Source organism: Cololabis saira, chromosome 7 (assembly GCF_033807715.1).
Source record: "Cololabis saira isolate AMF1-May2022 chromosome 7, fColSai1.1, whole genome shotgun sequence".
Classification (NCBI taxonomy): Eukaryota; Metazoa; Chordata; class Actinopteri; order Beloniformes; family Belonidae; genus Cololabis; species Cololabis saira.
Genome location: NC_084593.1, coordinates 40,022,481 through 40,041,892, shown reverse-complemented (window position 1 = coordinate 40,041,892; position 19,412 = coordinate 40,022,481). Strand labels below are relative to the sequence as shown.

The following is a 19,412-nucleotide window of genomic DNA, read 5'->3' as shown; positions in this document are numbered from 1 at the left end:
AGAGTGGATGATGACTGGACGGCAGTAAGTGAGACAAGAGACAGACAGGCGCAGAAGCAACACGAGAAACTAACAGAGGCAGTGGAGAAGAAAACAGAATGCTGTGGGCTGGAGGTAGATTGATGAGGTGGAGAGAAACTGAAGGGGTGGATGGATAAAAAGCTTTCCAGGCCTCCTGTTCAATGCTCAGTGGTCTCGGTCTGGTCAATGACCCAAATCCCAGCGCCCCCTGTAAAATACACACTCAGGTAAACACAGGCACACATACAAATCACTGATGGGGTAAGTGGTTTAGATACTCCTAGATGAGAGCCTGTGGTTAGGGGACAATAGGTGTGTGTGTGTGTGTGTGTGTGTGTGTGTGTGTGTGTGTGTGTGTGTGTGTGTGTGTGTGTGTGTGTGTGTGTGTGTGTGTGTGTGTGTGTGTGTGTGTGTGTGTGTGTGTGTGTGTGTGTGTGTGTGTGTGTGTGTGTGTGTGTGTGTGTGTGTGTGTGTGTGTATGTGTGTGTGTGTGTGTGTGTGTGTGTGTGTTGGAGGGCATGAAAGAAAGAGAGATCAATGTGTTGCTTTGTGTCTGGAGGTGAACTTGGGGGAAAGCACACATGGACAAACACATATACCACTGTTATCACCGCGAGCAGAGTTCAAGACTTTCAAACCAAAACTTTGTTGAAAAGACAACATCACACACTTCAGCAAAGTGCAAGTTTGTTTGTTTCTGTGAGATAAGTCAGCTGAAGGACACGTAACACATGCCTTAAAGACCCCAGTCCTGTGTCAATAGATGTAATAATAAAATTGTTACAGGTGTTGAACATCAACCTTGCAGTCAATTGACTTAAAACTCCAAAATGCTAAACCATTTTTGGGTTCTTCCTCACACAAGCAGGTTAAACATGTTTATAACATTATAGACTATAGATTTGCCAGGGACATTCAGTATGTTACATTATTTTGCCATTTAACATCTCTTTCCTTTTTTACTTTTTATCAATACGACGACAAGTGACAAACCTACGGAAGAGTATTAGTGCCAGGCAGGAGAAAAAATATTTGAGAAGGGAAGATTTTTTTTTTTATTGTGCACTTCAAGAAAAAAGTTGAAATGTCGAGATTAACGTTGAAATACAATTTCAAGAATCAAGTCGAAATTTTGCCTTTTTTCTCAACATTTCAACTTTATTCACAACATTTCAACTTTTTTCTCAACATTTCGACTTTTTTCTCGAAATTGTACTTCAACATTATTCTCAACATTTCGACTTTTTTCTCAACATTTCAACTTTTTTCTCGACATTTCAACTTTTTTCTCGAAGTGCATAATGAAAAAAAAAATCTTCCTCCTCTAAAATATTTTTATTTTTCTCCTGTCTGGCCCTAATACTCTTCCGTACAAACCTATGCATTTTAAGGACAGACATCCTTTCTGCTGCCCCGCGGGAGCGTCTTCTCTCCTCTGCTGTATGCACTCATCTTTATACTCGTCTTTATGCCTTTACGCTTCCCTATCAAAGGCAGCGCAGCTTAGGAGCTGCCTGCACTTATGCTGTATCATCCTTGTCCTGCCTTAGGAGGCAGCGGGCTGGGAGGAAACTAACCTTCTCTCTCATTGCCATCCATCCATCCATCCATCCATCCATCCATCTCATGCATAATATGTAATATATAATGATCCTGTCACTATCATGTCATCATTGTAAAAGTGACTTCATGAAGGGAAATCGTGGTTCTAGAGTGGAGATGTAAATGTTTTGAGGTATATATTTAATTGGAAGTATTAAAAAGGTTATTCAGGGTGCGTGTTGAAATAACAGTTTACAACAGATGTAATGGGTCTGTTGGGGAACGTTATGTGACAGAGGCACTATTAACAAAAATTCATGCTTTACCGTGTAGTTTTATCACTACTATCTATGTATTGCTGGGGAACAATTCTGATCTTCTCAAACATTAAACAAATAAATAACATATCACTTAAAAATACTGGGATTTCATTTTTTAATCAGAAAGATGTTGACAGTTTATTTCAGAAGAGATGAGTGCTGACTGTTTCCAAAAAATACAATAAAGTAATAGTGCATTGCATAGATATGCCTTGGAATTTATTTAATTTATAGAATTTATGTTATGAAACTGCCTTTTTTCTTTCAGTTAAGAAAAATTAAGAGGCTCTACAACTAGTGAGTTCTCTACGCGCCGGTTACTCAGTGATGTGCATGAAACACTGTCGTTTTAGGAGCCCATAATTTCACCAAAATACCCACAACAGTGCCTAAGGGGCTACACAGCATTCTAAACATGAAAATAGCTTCTAGATTGTGTCTCAGTGTTGGACGGCTGGGGGAATGACTCATGTCGCTGTTGTGGCTAACTCTAGGATGGATAAATAATTCAGCACTAAACATACCCTCAGATTGATTTGAGGATGCTTGACTTGCCTTGCAAATGCAATCCAATATATTATATTAAAAGGTGAATTTTTACATTTATGGGGGATATTAGTTTTATTTACTCTCATAAGAACTTAGAGAAAGATATTGTTTGTTTGTTTATTTTCTTTTCTTTTTTGTATATTGTTGATACTGATATATTAATGTATAAATGGGTATATTTATATCAATGTATATAGGTGTGAGGATGTGTTATTATTGATATTCATATAACATTTGTGTATATATATATATATATATATATATATATATATATATATATATATATTTTTTTATAATTTTTTGTTTTTTGCATAGAAATTAAATTAATTTTGATCATAATGAAATTGAATTGAATGAAATATATATATATGAAAAAAAAAAAAAAAAATATATATATATATATATATATATATATATATATATATATATATTGTAGAAAGGGGTAGGATTTAATACGTTTTTACTTCTTCCTACTCCTTTTCAAAGCATTTTAATTATGATGGATGCATGTTTTTATTTATATATTTTTTTATTTACATTTATTTAGTATTGATTATTACTGTTTTGTTTTGTATTCACTACTATTTCTTGTTCGAAATAAAAATTCCAATCAATCAAAAAAATGTCCTACTGCGTTAATGTAATTTGTGATCTCTTTGTGTTTCCTATAATGTGATCTGTTCAGGAACTCGACGTACTGCATGAAAGTGTCCATGTCAATGACGGTGGAGGAAAGTGATGAGGGGAAATGCTTCAGTAGCAAAGTCCGCCATCTGGAGAAAGCTGAGATAACGCACAGCAAAATGATCATCTGTCCTGATATAGAAGACTATTTGGCTCCATACAAACAACCTCAGATGACCTGGTACAAGGTATGACACGATCGCTGAAACGCACTTGAGGAGTCGGCCGCAGCGTGTAACTAAAGCACTTCTGTCTGTGTCACGTTTCAGGAGTGTGAGCGGGTTGAATGGAGAACCTCGATTATTGTTAATACCACACATATTTGGATTCCTGAGATAGAGGAGGGCGACGGGGGAAATTACACCTGTGAATTACAATATGGATCCAGACTGGTGCGGCGGACAACAGAACTCAAAGTCACAGGTATTAAACAGTGCATGGCTGGATGCCTAGATAATCCCGAGGAGGACAAGTACATTAAAATGTGTTTAGAGATGAGCTGAGGATCTCTACGGAAGAGTATTAGGGCCAGGCAGGAGATAAATAAAAATAATATTTTAGAGGAGGAAGATTTTTTTTTCATTATGTACTTCGAGAAAAAAGTCGAAATGTCGAGAAAAAAGTCGAAATGTCGAGAATAATGTTGAAGTACAATTTTGAGAATAAAGTTGAAATGTTGAGAAAAAAGTCAGAATTTTCGAGAATAGTCAACCTTCTGATACTATAACAAACAGCGCATGTGACTGTCTTTACAAAATGCCTCGTAGGCCTATAGACACTCCAAGGATGTAAGTTAGTTAGTTAATTACGGCTGCTTCTGCAGAGCTGTCAGTCGCTCTCCTAAATTGATTTGATGGGCCAGAGGAGACATTTCCACTTTATTCACCAAATTGTATTTCAACAATAATCTCGACATTTTGACTTTATTCTCGACAGTACGACACTACGACATGTACTTTTACTGAGGCAAACTGCATTTTCCTATTTGGTGGAAATGAGTACATTCATGGTGTTGAAGCAGTTTGTATGGATTTGTTTTATTTATTACACACACACACACACATACATACACACACTTCACTATCACTCAATCCCACCTCACCATCTTCCTGATGGCCGATCCTGCTCTGTTTTTCCTCTGCAGGAACACAATTTTAAGATGTCCAGCTTATATGCATTTATGTTTGTATATAATAGTGACATGTGGGATTGTTAGATATTGATATGGTGTGATATATGGTGTTAAGTGTTTCACCATGGTAGTTGGGCGTCCTGATTTTTTGTGTACTCTAAGTCTGTATTTAGTCCTCGTGTGCTCCAGTTAGGGCTGGTTAGTTTAAGAGGAGGTGCTTATTCTGGAGGGAAGAGCAGTGCAGCAAGTTAACACTTTTGCTCTACCGTTCTCATGTCCGGATATGTATCACACCAAAGGTTTGTAGACTTTACTCACGCTCTTTTCTTTGGGTAATCCAACCAAACTGCCCAATACAAATGATGGTTGCGATTGTAAATTCCTGTATATACGTTTCTATTATCCTTGTACACGAAGTTGAGTCAAAAGCCATTACTGGTAATATGCTGTCTGTAGTGACAGTTTTGCAAATTACCATGACAGCTTGTTACAAGATCAGAGATGACTGGGACCCTCACGTTAATCTTCATTGATACTGGATGAGCTGTTTTGTGTTGGTACCGCCAAATAGGAATGTATTTATTTGATAGTGTATGATGTAAGCCAGATCTCGTAAACAGAGAACAGCAGGGCACCTCCAGCTGAGGCTGGTGGCACAACATTAGTAAAACAGGCATTACTGTAATACTGGCAGTGGATGAGGCATAACTAATGGCAGGGGAGGATTTTTTTATTCATGTCGCCGTGGTGGATCTAGGATGGGATGAACTTAGACAAGACTAGATATGACTGCATATAATGGGTAATGGGTTGTAATGTGATGGAATCTGTCCAGACAGGAAATGGGGTCTCTCAACTACTGTTTGGCAGGACAACTATGTAAATTGGGAAATTAAAATCCAAACAAGATGTTAAAGATGTTCACTTGGCTGCTAATTTTCAAGAATGACTAAACTGATGAGCTACCACTCGGTGGTTGTGTGTAACACATCAACCGTGAAACAAAATAAGTGGAATCAAACATGGTATGAACATATTCCCTGTCCGCTATTAATATATTATAGATCTTTTGATATCAGGGCATCCACTGATTTGGCAGATGCCTAGACTCATGTGTACATCATTCATCATTACTACGGCTTGTTTAAAGTTCCTTTGAGTACAACATATAAATGTAGCATAACAATTAAGTACGTAGGTCCTGGGATCTTTTTTGTACATTTGAGTCTGTTTGCTTTATTTCCACATTAAACATAGAATGCTGGACGCTTCAGTTGTTTTGACTTTACTATGGCGTGACAGGAACATCTGCACTGATGTGATGAGCTAAGGTTGGCTTCCAGATGCACCTTTGTTGTATAATATTTGAGGAAGAATTGCTGTCATTGATTTGTGCACGTGCACGCATGCTTGTGTATTGCTTTTATGCTATGGGAAGTCGTTTATCAAAGTCTATGAGTAAAGTTAAAATCTAAAAAATATATGGTTTGCTTTACAACATTTAGCGCTTTCGTTCATTGAACATTTTGAAAATGGTAAATTTCACAACCAACGTCAGGGCCCCTAAAGTTCAGTCATGCAGCTACCCCTTGTAAAGCAGAGCTGACATGAATAGACACAGCTTCATTTTTCAAGGAATTATTCACCGCCTCATTGCTGGAGTTCTCTCCATCTGTTCTCCTGTCAGAGAGGATATCATAAGCAGTTCCAGCCTTTCTTCTCACAGCACATTTGTTACGTGCTGTAAATGCTTATATTGGAGAGGATGTTTTTTTTTTCTTTTTTTCTTACAATCTTTCAATGCGATTTTGGAAGATTCATTAAATCCTGGTTTAGATTTATCACTGTGATTTTTCTTGAGCTTCAGAGGGTACACTTTGTAGTCAGATAGCGAGCAATGCAAACTTATAATATTTTAGTGTTGTTTTGTAGTCCTATGTAATTAGAATTTTGGACACTGTACGTAGTTTTATAACTCAGCTTTTCAGGTGAATATCATTTTGTTGCACCAAGGATAGAATCTCATGCCATGTTGTGTGCCCTGTACTGTGAAGAAATGTAACCCTGCTCTTTACTTTTACTCTAACCATTCAACACGTAATTTTGACAAATTAAAGAGATGCATAAATAAATAAGAAATAAGAAAGAACATGCAAAATATGCAATGCAAATAAATGGCATGAACACATGCTGGTTTCTGGTTGTTGAAGCTAAAAATAACTTGGATCAAGTGATTTATTAAACCAAGAGAAGGTTTTTTGCATGTTGCAAGGGCAAGGGAAGACAGAAAAAAATAGTAAATGGATAGTACTTAGAAAGGACGTTTCTAGTCTTTTTATCCATTGAAAGCACTTTTAGGCTACAATTCACAATTACCCATTTACACACACTTTCACAAAAAGGTTGCTAAATATATTGTGAAAGGATGCAACTTTTCATCTGTCCTACCGTTAAAGTCTCAGTGACTGCTTTATTCCTGTAATCCTTTTTTGTCTTTATCAGACTACTTACCTAAATGAACAGGGAAGCAGACTAACATATGGGGATAGAGAAAGTCACTGAAGCAATATAAGCATGAATGAACCAAGGTTTGTGTGTCATGTCTGTGTCAGCTGGATACTGCACATGCCAACTGCTGTGAGGCCAATTTATTTTGCCCTGTTTAGGAAGCCAGAAGATCTTTCTGACCATATTACCATTTTTCAGTCTACTCCCTTCTACTGTATTCATCTGTTTCTATCTCTGGCTCTGTCTGCCACTATACAAACAGAGAGAAGGGCCATCACTCATGACCTACACTAAGTATCTGTGCTTAGTGAGCTGTATTCACTTATAAGGGACTCAATTTAGATTTGAGTAATAATTATGTCTCAATATATCATGGAATAGTCTTTGTTAGAGTCAAGACAAGAAGATCCTACAGATTAGACTGATTCCAGGAAAACACCGTCCATCCTTTCATCTGTCTATTTACCTGTTCTCACTGCTGATTTGATACAATTGACCACAATAAGTTACTCAAACGACTGGAGAACTGGGCAGGTCTTTCCGGAACTGTGCTAAACTGATACATAGAGAACAGGAAGTACTTGGTGTCAATATATGAGTGAATCCACGTTGAAATATTGTTAGGCAGGAACATTGAATCCATGTTGAATCCATGTTGAAGCCTGGTCTGCAACAAACAGAATACGTTGATTCAACATTGATTATACATTGGCATTAGAATTGGATGATGGTTGATGCACCATCAATCGTCGACCTCAACCAAAAATCAACCTTTTTGACTATAATTCAACATTGATATAACATATTTTTCTCTCTGGGTAGGCACCTATACAATTAAATTTTTAACATCTACATCAGGGGTGGCCAATCCTGGTCCTCAAGAGCCCTTATCCAGCATGTTTTAGATGTTTCCCTGGACAGTTCTGTTGTTGACACAGCTACTTTTATCATGGTGTGCTGAAGCAGGGAATCATCTAAAACATGCTGGATAGGGGCTCTCGAGGACCAGGATTGGCCAACCCTGATCTACATGTTCCCACAGGCACACATTATGTTGAAATAAACACATAGAACTTGTGCTCCAAGAAGGATAAGCACTCTCTAAAGGCCTGGGCACAACTTGATTAAATACCTGTGAGCAGCAATAACTGACTTCTAAGGGGTCTTCAGGTAGGAACCTCCTTTCACCAGTGTTTAGTTTAATTAGTCCAACAACACCTCCAGAAGTCTAGACAGTGATATCTGATGTCCCAGAGTCACTCTCCTAATGCTAGCTCTCACTGCTCCCCACCAACACAACAACCTCCATTACCTAACCTACAAGACCACCACAACATCCTCCATTAATTTAATAAATGGCTGCCAAATCCAAACCAGCACTGCCACCTTCAACAGAGCCAGGCTCCATTCATGCAAGCTCCAGGTAGTGATATTGTTGATACTATCTTCCCTTACATCCCGCAGAAGCAAACAAACTAAAACCACCACAACCTCCTCCATTAACTTGCCTACAAAATGTCTATCAAGCCAATGCAACACTGCCACCTTCATCAGACCCAGGCTCCATTCATGCAATCTCCAGGTAGTGAAGATGCCTATACTACCTTCCCTAACACCCAGCAGAAACAAACAAACTTACCAGCATGGTCCCAGACAACGATATTCAAATAGGCCACTCCCACTCCTTAAATAAACTCTTCCCCTTCCCTAACCTACAAAGTGGCTGCCAAACCCAAACCAGCACTGCCACCACCATGCAAGCTGCAGGTAGTGGCAGTACCCAGCAGATGCAAACAAACTAACCAGCATGGTTCCCAAACAAAGAAAATTAACATGAGCTACCATAGCTATACAATGGCTGCCTGTACCATCAGAGGGTAGACTTTAACTCAGACCAGATGAAACACTTATTTATTTACATCCAGGTTGAAGACACCCCTGTTCTCCGCTGCATTTGAATAATATTCCAATTCTGCACTGTTAATTTTATGTTTGAGTTTAAAAACTTTATCATATTTTAACTACTGTATGTATTATCTTTTTTTTTCTTTGTTTATGTTTAAATTTTAAAATATGCCTTTTATTTTCTGCTTTGGGAGGTTTTAATGTCTCTGTAAAGCACTTTGAATCACCTTGTCGATGAACTGCGCTATACAATTATACTTGCTTTGCATTGTTTCCTCAGAATGTCTTTGGTCTGTCTCTGGGCTTGCACCCAGCTGGACATGCCTAAAACACCTCACATGGGAGCCATCCAGGAAGTATTCTTACCATCTGTCTGAATTGCTTCAGATGGCCCGTCTTGATGTGGAAGAGAACTGGCTCTACTTCAAGTCACTTTTGGAAGACTCGTCCTGTGTCTATGTGAGAGCCCAGAAATGCATTAGATGAAACTAATTTCAGCTGCTAGTATAAACCTCAGGGTGTCTGCACCCACCTGGACAACCTGCCCAACATTGTAAGGGTCAACACCATCATGCCAGCTGTTCTGGGTGAAAACCTGATGGTTATGCAGGTGGATGTTTCCCGTGTGTCTTGGATTGTTACCTGACTGGCAGACCACAGTTTGTGCACCTGATGGACTGTATGCCAGACAGTGATCAGCAGCACCAGAGCTCCACAAGGAACTCTCCTCTCTCCCTTTGTCATCCCCCTGTTCATCACAGACTTCAGCTACTGGACAAAGACTTGCTTCCTGCAGAAGTGTTCTGTTGACTCAGCAGTAGTGGAGTGTATCAATATGGATGAAGAGACTGAGTACATAGGTGTGGTGAACAACTTTGTGTGTGAGCAGAACCATCTGTCGCTCAATGTAGCAAAGACAAAAGAACTGGTAGATATGAATAGGACTCAGGCTCCAGTGACAATGGTTTCCCTCCATGGGACCAGTGTGGACATTGTTGAGAACAGGTATCCAAGGGTGTACTAGGACATTAAACTGGATTTGGCCAAAAACACAGACACTCTCTACAGGAAGGCCCGGAGTGGTCTCCATTTTCTGAGGAGGCTGAGGTCCTTCAACATGTGCTAGGGGATGCTCAGGTTGTTTCGTGATTCTGTGGTGGCCGGCGCCATCTGCAGTTGTGGGCTAGGGCAGCAGACAGAGGCTGAAGAACGCCAACAAACTCAATGGATGTATCTGCAAAGGCAGCCATATTGTGAAAGAGGCGCTGAATTATCTGACAGTGTTGTCAGAGAGGAGGCTGTTTTCTAAGATAAGGGCAATATTAGAAAACACTTCTCATCCTCTCCATGACATGCTGCTGTGCCTCTACACTGCATGGCAGAGCCACAGGAAATCATACCTGCCACTGGCCATCAGTTAGTCATGGCATCAGAGGGAGGAGCTGGACAATCAATCCATCTGCTGATCGATATCTGGACACTTTACAATCATTTGAAATACACTTGTACACTTTATTATAGCACTGTTTCACAGCAAGAAGGTTCCTGATTGGACTCCTCGCAGAGGTTTTTCTTTGTGGAGTTTGCATGTTCTCCTTGAGCTTGTGTGGGTTTTCTACAGATTCGGCTTCCTCCCACAGCCCAAAAACACGTGTGTCAGGTTCATTGGTGGTTATATATTGTCCATAGAAATAAGTGCAAGTCTGTGTGGTTGTAGGGACAACTTTGTGGGTAGAGTGAGGATGGACTGGGATTCAGGGTGCACCCCTGCCTCTCACCGAAAGAGGGCAGGACTAAACTCCATCAGATTCAGTGACCCTGAATAGGAATAAGTGGTTATGGATAATGGATGGATGGATGCTTACATTTTGTATTACATTTTTTACTAATATTAATTATTTTATTTCGGATTTGTAAACAAGAGCACTGCAACACAGCCATTTGCTGCAAGGGATAAATTAAGTATTCTGATTCTGATCTTGACAAACTGAAGTTTTCACAATTCTCTCCCTCTCATAATCTTGTATGTATTCACAGCACCCTCAAATTCATCCGGTTTGTCCGTGATAAGAGCATCAGGCAGGTCCGCTGCACTTATAAACAAACTACATTTTATTTAAATCCACTTTTCTCCATATTAGCAGTCGTGAAGAACATTAGAAGTGCAGATGCCCCATTGAAAATAAAAAAAGAAGAAAAATTAAAGCTGCAAGAAGCGATGAACGGGCCCTCGCACTCACGTCCACCGCCCCCCATAAGCATATCAGAAACGACACCACCCACGACTCTCTATGTCAAACCATTCAAAAGTTATAGCAGAAAAAAGGAACAACCAATCAGAAGAAGGGGCGGGGCTTATTCAGGCCAATGAAGGTCAAGGACTCCATACAGAGTATGATGACACCACCCACGACTCTCTATTTCAAACCATTCAAAAGTTATGGCAGAAAATCGGGACAACCAATCAGAAGAAGGGGCGGGGCTAATTCAGGCCAATGAAGGTCAAGGACTCAATACCGAGTCCCATGACACCACCCACGACTCTTTATGTCAAACCATTCAAAAGTTATGGCAGAGAAAAGTATTCTAGGGGGCGCTGTTGAGCCGTTAGGCAACGCCCATTAATGCAAACCATGAAATATCAAATTTATCACCAGGCCTGGCTTGCATGCAAAATTTGGTGACTTTTGGAGAACTATCAAATATGGACCAATCAGATGAAGGGGACGAGCGCTTTTTTGCGTCTAGCGTCGCCACGGTTAATCTTTTGAAAGAGAAAAGTAATGTGCGTCGTCGCAGGACAGAGAAGCACATTTTGATGTAAAAAAAACACAAAAATTGCTGACAAAAATTTCGGCATACAGCGAGGCTCGAACTCCCGACCTCTGGCACCAAAGACTGCAATTTCCTGGCTGAGCTATGTCTCAGCTATTCCTTTCACTTTGACTTACTGGCTTAGGACAGACCAACATAGCGATAAAATGTCTGGAACTTTTTTTTCCTAATTTTTTTAATATTTGTAATCAGAAGAAGGGGCGGGGCTAATTCAGGCCAATGAAGGTCAAGGACTCCATACAGAATCTGATGACACCACCCACGACTTCCTATGTCAAACCATTCCAAAGGTATAGCAGAAAATCGGGACAACCAATCAGAAGAAGGGGCGGTTCTAATTAAGGCCAACGAAGCTTAAGAACTCACTACAGAGTCCCATGACACCACCCACGACTTCCTATGTCAAACCATTCAAAAGTTATGGAAGATAAAAGTATTCTAGGGGGCGCTGTTGACCCATTTTGCCACGGCCATTAATGCAAACCATGAAATATCAAATTTATCGCCAGGCCTGGCTTGCATGCCAAATTTGGTGCCTTTTGGGGAACTATCAAATATGGACCAATCAGATGAAGGGGGGGTGTGCTTGTTGGCGTCTAGCGTCGCCACGGTAACACCTTTGAAAGAGAAAAGTAATGCGTGTAGTCGCAGGATGGAGACGCACATTTTGATGTATAACACATCTGGGTTCACGATACGGTTCGGGCTGAATTGATTCTCGAAGGAATGGCATATATTGCTCCAAAATTACGCGATTAATTCAGAATGTTCAAAATGGCCGACTTCCTGTTAGGTTTCGGCCATGGCGCCAAGAGACTTTTCTTTTAGTTGGGACATGATACAGGTGTGTACCGATTTCCGTTCATGTACGTCAAACCGTATTATGGGGCTTGAGGCACAAAGTTTTTTCTGTCGAACCAATCAGATGAAGGGTGGGCGCGCTTTTTGGCGTCTAGCGCCGCCACGGTAACGCTTTTGAAAGAGAAAAGTAATGCGTGTTGTCGCAGGATGGAGACGCACATTTTGATGTATAACACACTTGGGGGCACGTTACGGTTCGGGCTGAATTAACTTTCGAAGGAATGGCATAAATTTCGCCAAAATGACACGACTAATTCAAAATGGCCGACTTCCTGTTCGGTTTAGGGCATGACGCCAAGAGACTCTTCTTTCAGTTGTGCCATGATACAGGTGTGTACCGATTTTCGTGCATGTACGTCAAACCGTATCGTGGGGCTTGAGGCACAAAGTTTTCAAGGGGGCGCTGTTGAGCCATTTTGCCACGCCCATTAATGTTAACCATTAAATATCAAATTTTTCGCCAGGCCTGACTTGCATGCAAAATTTGGTGACTTTTTGGGCACGTTTAGGGGGGCAAAAAGGCCCTCCTTTCGTCAGAAGAACGAAAGAAAAAAAATTCCTACAGATACAATAGGGCCTTCGCACTGAAGGTGCTCGGGCCCTAATAAGTGATATTCAACGATTCAGCAAACACTGTCTGAGAGACAGATGCTGGTGAAAAAGCATACCTTTGCTAATATGGTCTCCACATTGTCTTCTCCAAAACTTCAGCCTTCCACCCTGCTTTGTTAAAGTTTAAAAATAAAATGATATAGTGTTAATTTTCAGAAACAAACAATATTCTATTGGAGCCAGTCCGCATACTGACACAAAGTAAAGCACATACTTTTTCTAAATCACATAAGACTCTGACTGTAATTAAAAACAACAAAAGTTGTGACCCAAATTATGAATCTCTGATTCTGATTCCATGGCAGCACCGTTACTGCCGAGAGGAATGTAACGGTGATCACAGGGATCATGACCATTACTCAATCTAATGGTATCTATATGACTTTTAAAGATCATGTTACGTATGGATACTTCGATTTAAAATTAATGTTTCTTTATTTAAATGTATCCATCCATGCATTTTCATGTGTTTAACCGAGACCTGAATGCAGGGGCAGCAGCCTAAGCAGAGTTGCCCAGACTTCCCTCACCCCAGACACCTCCTCCAGCTCTTCATCCAGCTCTTCCGAGGGGAGTCCGAGACGTCCCCAGGCCAGCCGAGAATCATAGTCTCTCCAGCGTGGCCTGGGTCTTCCCCAGGGTTTCCTCCGGGTGGGACATGTCTCGAATACTTCTAAAGGTAGGAGTCCAGGGGGCATCCGATATAGATGCCCCAACCACCTAAGCCGTCTCCTCTCAATGTGAAGGAGGAGCAACTACAGTCGAAGCTCCTCTCGAGTGACTGAGCTTCTCAGCCTTTCTTGAAGGGAGTACCCAGCCTGATGGAACCCAGATGGAACTCATTTCAGCTGCTTGTATCCCAGTTTTGTCCTTTCAGTCATTACCCAAAGTTCATTGCCATAGGTAAAGATGGGAAAGTAGATTGACCGGTAAATTGAGAGCTCTGGCTTTCGACTCAGCTCCTTCTTCACCACGACAGTGCGGTACACCCACTGCATAACTGTGGTCACTGCACCTCCACTCGTGAACAAGACCCCTGAGATACTTATATCTCAGATACTTATATAACTCCTCCAGAAACTCCCCAGAAACTCTGTCCAAAATGTCCAAGATGTCCAACATGCCCTGGGAACAGGTCTGACTTACTGCCGGCAATGCAAACCAAACTTCTGTTCCGTCATAAAGAGACCGAACAGCACTTAGTGCAGGGCCCTGAGCCTACACTAGCAGAACACCCCCAAAGAATACCAGGAGGGACACGGTTGAATTCCTTCTCCAGATCCACAGAGCACATGTGGACTGGTTAGGCAAACTCCCATAAACCCTCAAACACCCTCTGGAGGGTAAAGAGCTGGGGCAGTGGTCCACGACCGGGATGAAAACTGCATTGTTCCTCTTGAATCCGAGGTTCAACTATCAACTGAATTCTACAACACGCAGAGACTCGAGGTACCCAAGGTGGATCTGATCCACCCCTGGTACCTTGCCACTGAGAAGCTTTCAAACTTCCTCAGTGACTTTTCCTTGGATGATGGAAGACTACACCCCAGAGTCTGTAGCCTCTGCTTCTTCAATAGAAGGCGTTTTGGTGCGATTGAGGATATCTTACAAGTATTCCTTCCACTGTCGGACAATGTCCCCAGTCGAGGTCAACAGCTCCCCACCTGGGGCCTCATTTAAAATGGAGTGCGTAGAATTCATACTAAAAGTGCACGTACACCCAAAAGCCGAAAATGGCGGGCGCAAAAAAAAATCCGGATCAATAAAACCATGTGCACGCAGACTTCCACGTAAGGTTCCCTTTATAAATCACAGTCCAGCTGGAACGTTGCGCAGGTGAACCCGGCTCATATCCCGCCCTCTACATGCCCACTTCATACCAAAAATGGTATGTTTTTGCATTTGAATGAGCCTGCTGAGCATGCGCAGTGGCTTCCTGCAGCCTGTTTGGCTTCAGAATGAATCATGGAATGAATGAGATGTGTCCAGCCACCGTACTGAATTTCACTGAGATCTGAGATCGAGATGTTGAGGATGAGGTGGAGGACAGGAAAACGACATTATTTTGTGGTCACAGTAAAAGTAGAAAAATAAATAGTATAAAATACAGCAAGTGAGTGGCAGCACGCCGTTGCTGCGCGGAACGCCGTGAGTGCCCCGGCGCAACAGGGGGGGGCATGTCCCCCCGTCTTTTCAAAATCATGTTTTTGTCCCCCCCACTTCTTACAGTTTAAAAACTAACGGTAGGATCAGCCATTAACTGCAAATCACACCCTGTGAGAAGGGCCCGGCAGCCCCGCTTCACCCCCCGCTCCCCCTCCTCCTCTCCCGTCTCCCCTCAGAGCTGCTCAGGGCGGGTTTATGGTTCTGCGTCACCAACGCAGAGCCTACGGCGTGGGTGCGCGTCGCCGCGTACCCTACGCCGTAGGCTTTGCGTCGTTTTAACGCGGAACCCTAATTTAGGCTTACACCTAAGCCTAAAGGTTTCCTAAAGGTTTCACGCGCGCGTAAAACTCATTATATATATAAAAAAATCTGTGTCCCTTTAGGGAAGAAATGAGGGGCTCCGTGGAGCCCCTAAACGCTCTACGAATACGAAGCCCCTCATTTGTTCTGTCCTAGTGGTGGGTGAAGAGGAGGTTCCCGGCGTGTCCTGCACCGCGGCTGCAGTAGCAGCAGCAGCAGAGTCCTGACTGACGCTGAGCTTCACACACAGAGGGACACGATCAGCGCTATTTTATTATAAGTCTGACATATGTTGTGATATGTGATGACATTATTAAGAGTATGACATGAATCTGGCTTCATTTCACCACCTCACAGCCTGCGTCGCCAGTTCCCCGTGTCTTAAGTAAAGTCTTACGGGAGGGTCCCGGTTGCCGTAAAGATAAGCAGATTTTTCGGTTCGTTTTTTCTTTTTAGATCCGAGGCTTTGCGTAGATGGCGGCTTCCGCAACTTTCAGGCGCTTTTTCTGCGCAAGCAAGCTTTATAGATGAGGCCCCAGCACTGTAAACAGTGTTGGCATGGTGTTGGACAGTTTGCCAGAATTTCTTCGAGGCTGAATAATAATCCTCCTCCATGGCCTCACCGAACTCTTCCCAGACCCGAGTTTTTGCCTCCAGGACTACCTGGCCGCAGCTTGCTTGGTCTGTAGATACCTGTCAACTGCATAAGGTCTCCCACAGGCCAACATGGCCTGATAGGACTCCTTCTTGAGCCTGATAGCATCCCTTACTTTCGGTGTCCACCACCGGGTTCGGGGGTTGCCGTCACAACAGGCACCAAAGACCTTGCGTCCACAACTCCGAGCTGCCGCGTGAACAATAGAGGCAGAGAACATGGTACACTCGGACTCAATATCCCCAGCCTCCCTCGAAATCTGGAAGAAGTTCTCTCTGAGATGAGAGTTAAAGATCTCCCTGACAGAGGGCTCAGCCAGACGTTTCCAACAGGGCCTCACAATACATTTGGGGTTGCCTGGTCTGTCCGACTTCTTCCTCCGCAAGGGTACCCAATTCACCATCAGGTGGTGATCAGTTGACCGTTTCGCCCCTCTCTTTACCCGAGTGTCCAAGACATACGGCCAAAGATCAGATGAAACGACAACAAAGTCAATCATCGACCTCCGGCTTAGGGTGTCCTGGTGCCACCTGCACTGATCGACACCCTTATGCTCTAACAAGGTGTTTGTTATGAACAGACTATGACCAGCACAGAAGTCCAATAACAGCACTGCTAAATTCAGATTGGGGAGGCCGTTCCTCCCAATCACTCCAGGTATCGCTGTTGTTGCCCATGTGACCGTTGAAGTCTGGACCTAAGCATTGTTTTACTAACATAATCTTGTAAAATAGGTGAATATGTGTACTGTTCAACTAGTGTGTGAAATGCACTTCAGTGTGCTACTTTTAGGATTTCTGTGAAGTACATATATATTTATTACTGTAAAGGGTTAACAAATTTAAAAGTTTCATCACACAATTCCAATATAACTGTTAACTTCTTCCTCAGCAGAGACATCTCAGACAATATTTCCAGTGTTCTGCTCACATGTCCATTTCAATGCAATAAAATATTAATGTTTTAAAAACAGCAGACACCCAGCAGACACCAACACAAACTCAGACTCAAATCACACTTTAAAAAGGTGTGTTTTCCTTGTTATTGCTCCCTCTGTGCAAGATAAATGCTGACTGCTGTGGCTCAATAATGTATGTAACAGTAGGCTCATTTATGAGTCACTATCTGGTCTCTTTTGTGTTTTAAACATCTAACTGGGGGTGAAGGGGGGAGTAAAATTACTTGAGGGAAAAAAGAGCCACCTTTAAAATTTGAGTGGTGGAACAAACACGGAAATAGAAATGTTGGTCGGGGTTTTGTTTTGAACTGAAACAAAAGGAAATCTCTAATCCACTTCAAGCGAAATGGATTGTATTAAGTTAAAATGTGACCTAATAGTTGTAGGAATATTACTCAAAACTTGTTGGGGCAACATGTTTGATAACAAAGGAAAATGAATGTGTATTTTTGAATGTAACTCTTACCTGAAAGTAGGTTCTAATCTGGATTGGTCTGAGTACATCAAATAAACAAACAATGGATCAATTCAAGGGAAATGTATTACAAGTTCAAATAAACAGACAAATAGACAGATATTGCGGTACGACCACAGCGCTAACCAAAAGGAAAAAAAATTGAAAAACTCGAACTTGACTTAAAAGTATAAGAAAACCAAAGCTTTTCTGTAGAGTATATTACTTGGTTTTATTAATGATACAAAATTTAATCAAAAAAGAATTACTACAAAAATAAAGGAAGATTTCAATCTTCAGGAAAGGATAAAGCTAGTCAAACTCAAAGACTCAAAGATTCAGAGGAAAATGAATAAGGAAAAGAAAAGACGGCTAAAGGAGCCAAAGGAATATTAACAATCTCAACTCTCACAACCAAAACATTCTACTCTGACTGAACTGTTTGAGCACCCTAGTTTTGTCCCAGGGGTGGTGAGAGTCCATGGGGGGTCAAGTATTCTCTTCACCCAATCATGAGCGGCTAAAGTACTAGAGTTAACGTCTCTCAACAAAAGTCAACAAAAGGAAAAGAGCCTTATAGATTTCAGTTTATACACATGATAGATTGAGTTCTATACTTGGTATTATGGCATTATGTATATATAGTATTATTATGGTTTTCATGCATACCACATCTTAACGAATGTATAAGGCATCTGGTTACATTGGTCCTGTGAACTAATAAAGGACCTGATATCATTTAAAAAGGCATAGTACAAACAACAACAGAATAGTTCACCCATGGTGGTGAACTGGAGACATACACTTTAATTTTAAAGAAAGGGGAAATCACATTGAAGGTTTGTTAAGTTAATTCACACATTCCATTCTTAAAGTTTTCTGTCAGAGCTGTGAAAGGCCTGAGAGGTTGTGAATGGTTCTGGTTTTACTCAAAGTGATGAATTTTACAACTATAGTCCTTTGTTCCTGGTTGTGCTAGGCCCTGCTGGGCCTCCCCCGAAGTCTTCGCCTGCTGCTCTTGACAGGTGGTTCTTCCCATGGTGTAACTTATTCCTGGGTAGGTTTATGTGGATTCTACTCATCCTGCTTTAAAGGACTCTCCCAATTTCTTATTGGTTCGTTCATGGATAAGATGTGTATCTTTATGGGGTGCCAGCCGGACATTCCTCCCCAGGTGTGACCTATTGGAAAAAGGTCACGTGAATTTCACTCTCCCTGGATTTGGGAAGAATCCGTCTGTGAGCTGAGGTGTCGTGAACCAGGCCTTGATCACTACATTGTTCTTACCCAGCTTCTGCTTTTTCAGTCTTAAGTTTAAAGTTCCAAGTCGGTCAAAACACAAAATCTTAGCTGTCTGACCTTCAAAGGTCAAGGTTTAACAATGAACACGCGTTCCACTAACAGCACACTGTCTGGCCCACATGTTAAGATTTCTCCGGGATAATAAAAATCTGTTATTTGCTAATATTCCTGGAGACAGCAGAGGCCTTTGGATGGCAGCCAGTTCCATCTCCTTCCTTCTTGGTGTGATTTCATTAGAAAATGACCAATCATGCAATTGCCTTAGCACCCATCTCCTCATCTCCTTTAAACGCCATACTGTACCACAACCTTACTCCCAACCAGGAAAGGGAATTCCACTTTTCTCTGAAAACCATGTCTCAGAGGTCGGGGTGCTGATTTTAATTCCTGGCAGCTCATTTGGCTTTAAACTGCTACAGTATGGAGAAAATCTTTAGTTGCAGGATCACATAATCAATAGAAGGAAAAGATGAAATCCTGACACCACCAAACCACATCCCTTTCACCTCTTGACTGTGCCTAGAAATTCTCTTCATAAAATTGATGGAGTCTATCTCCCACTTCGCATGAATCTGATTTATTGCAGGCAATATGGTCTGAATTCCTGC

General features: G+C 41.6%; 1 protein-coding gene across 1 annotated transcript in view; it reads left to right on the top strand.

Moving 5' to 3' along the window:
• il1rapl2 (interleukin 1 receptor accessory protein-like 2) overlaps nucleotides 1–19,412 on the top strand; it is a 605,742-nt gene that overhangs the window by 359,200 nt on the left and 227,130 nt on the right. Inside the window, exons 5-6 of the mRNA XM_061725899.1 lie at nucleotides 3,118–3,304; nucleotides 3,386–3,539. Of these exons, the coding sequence (XP_061581883.1) occupies nucleotides 3,118–3,304; nucleotides 3,386–3,539 (341 nt within the window). The remainder of the gene's footprint in view (nucleotides 1–3,117; nucleotides 3,305–3,385; nucleotides 3,540–19,412) is intronic.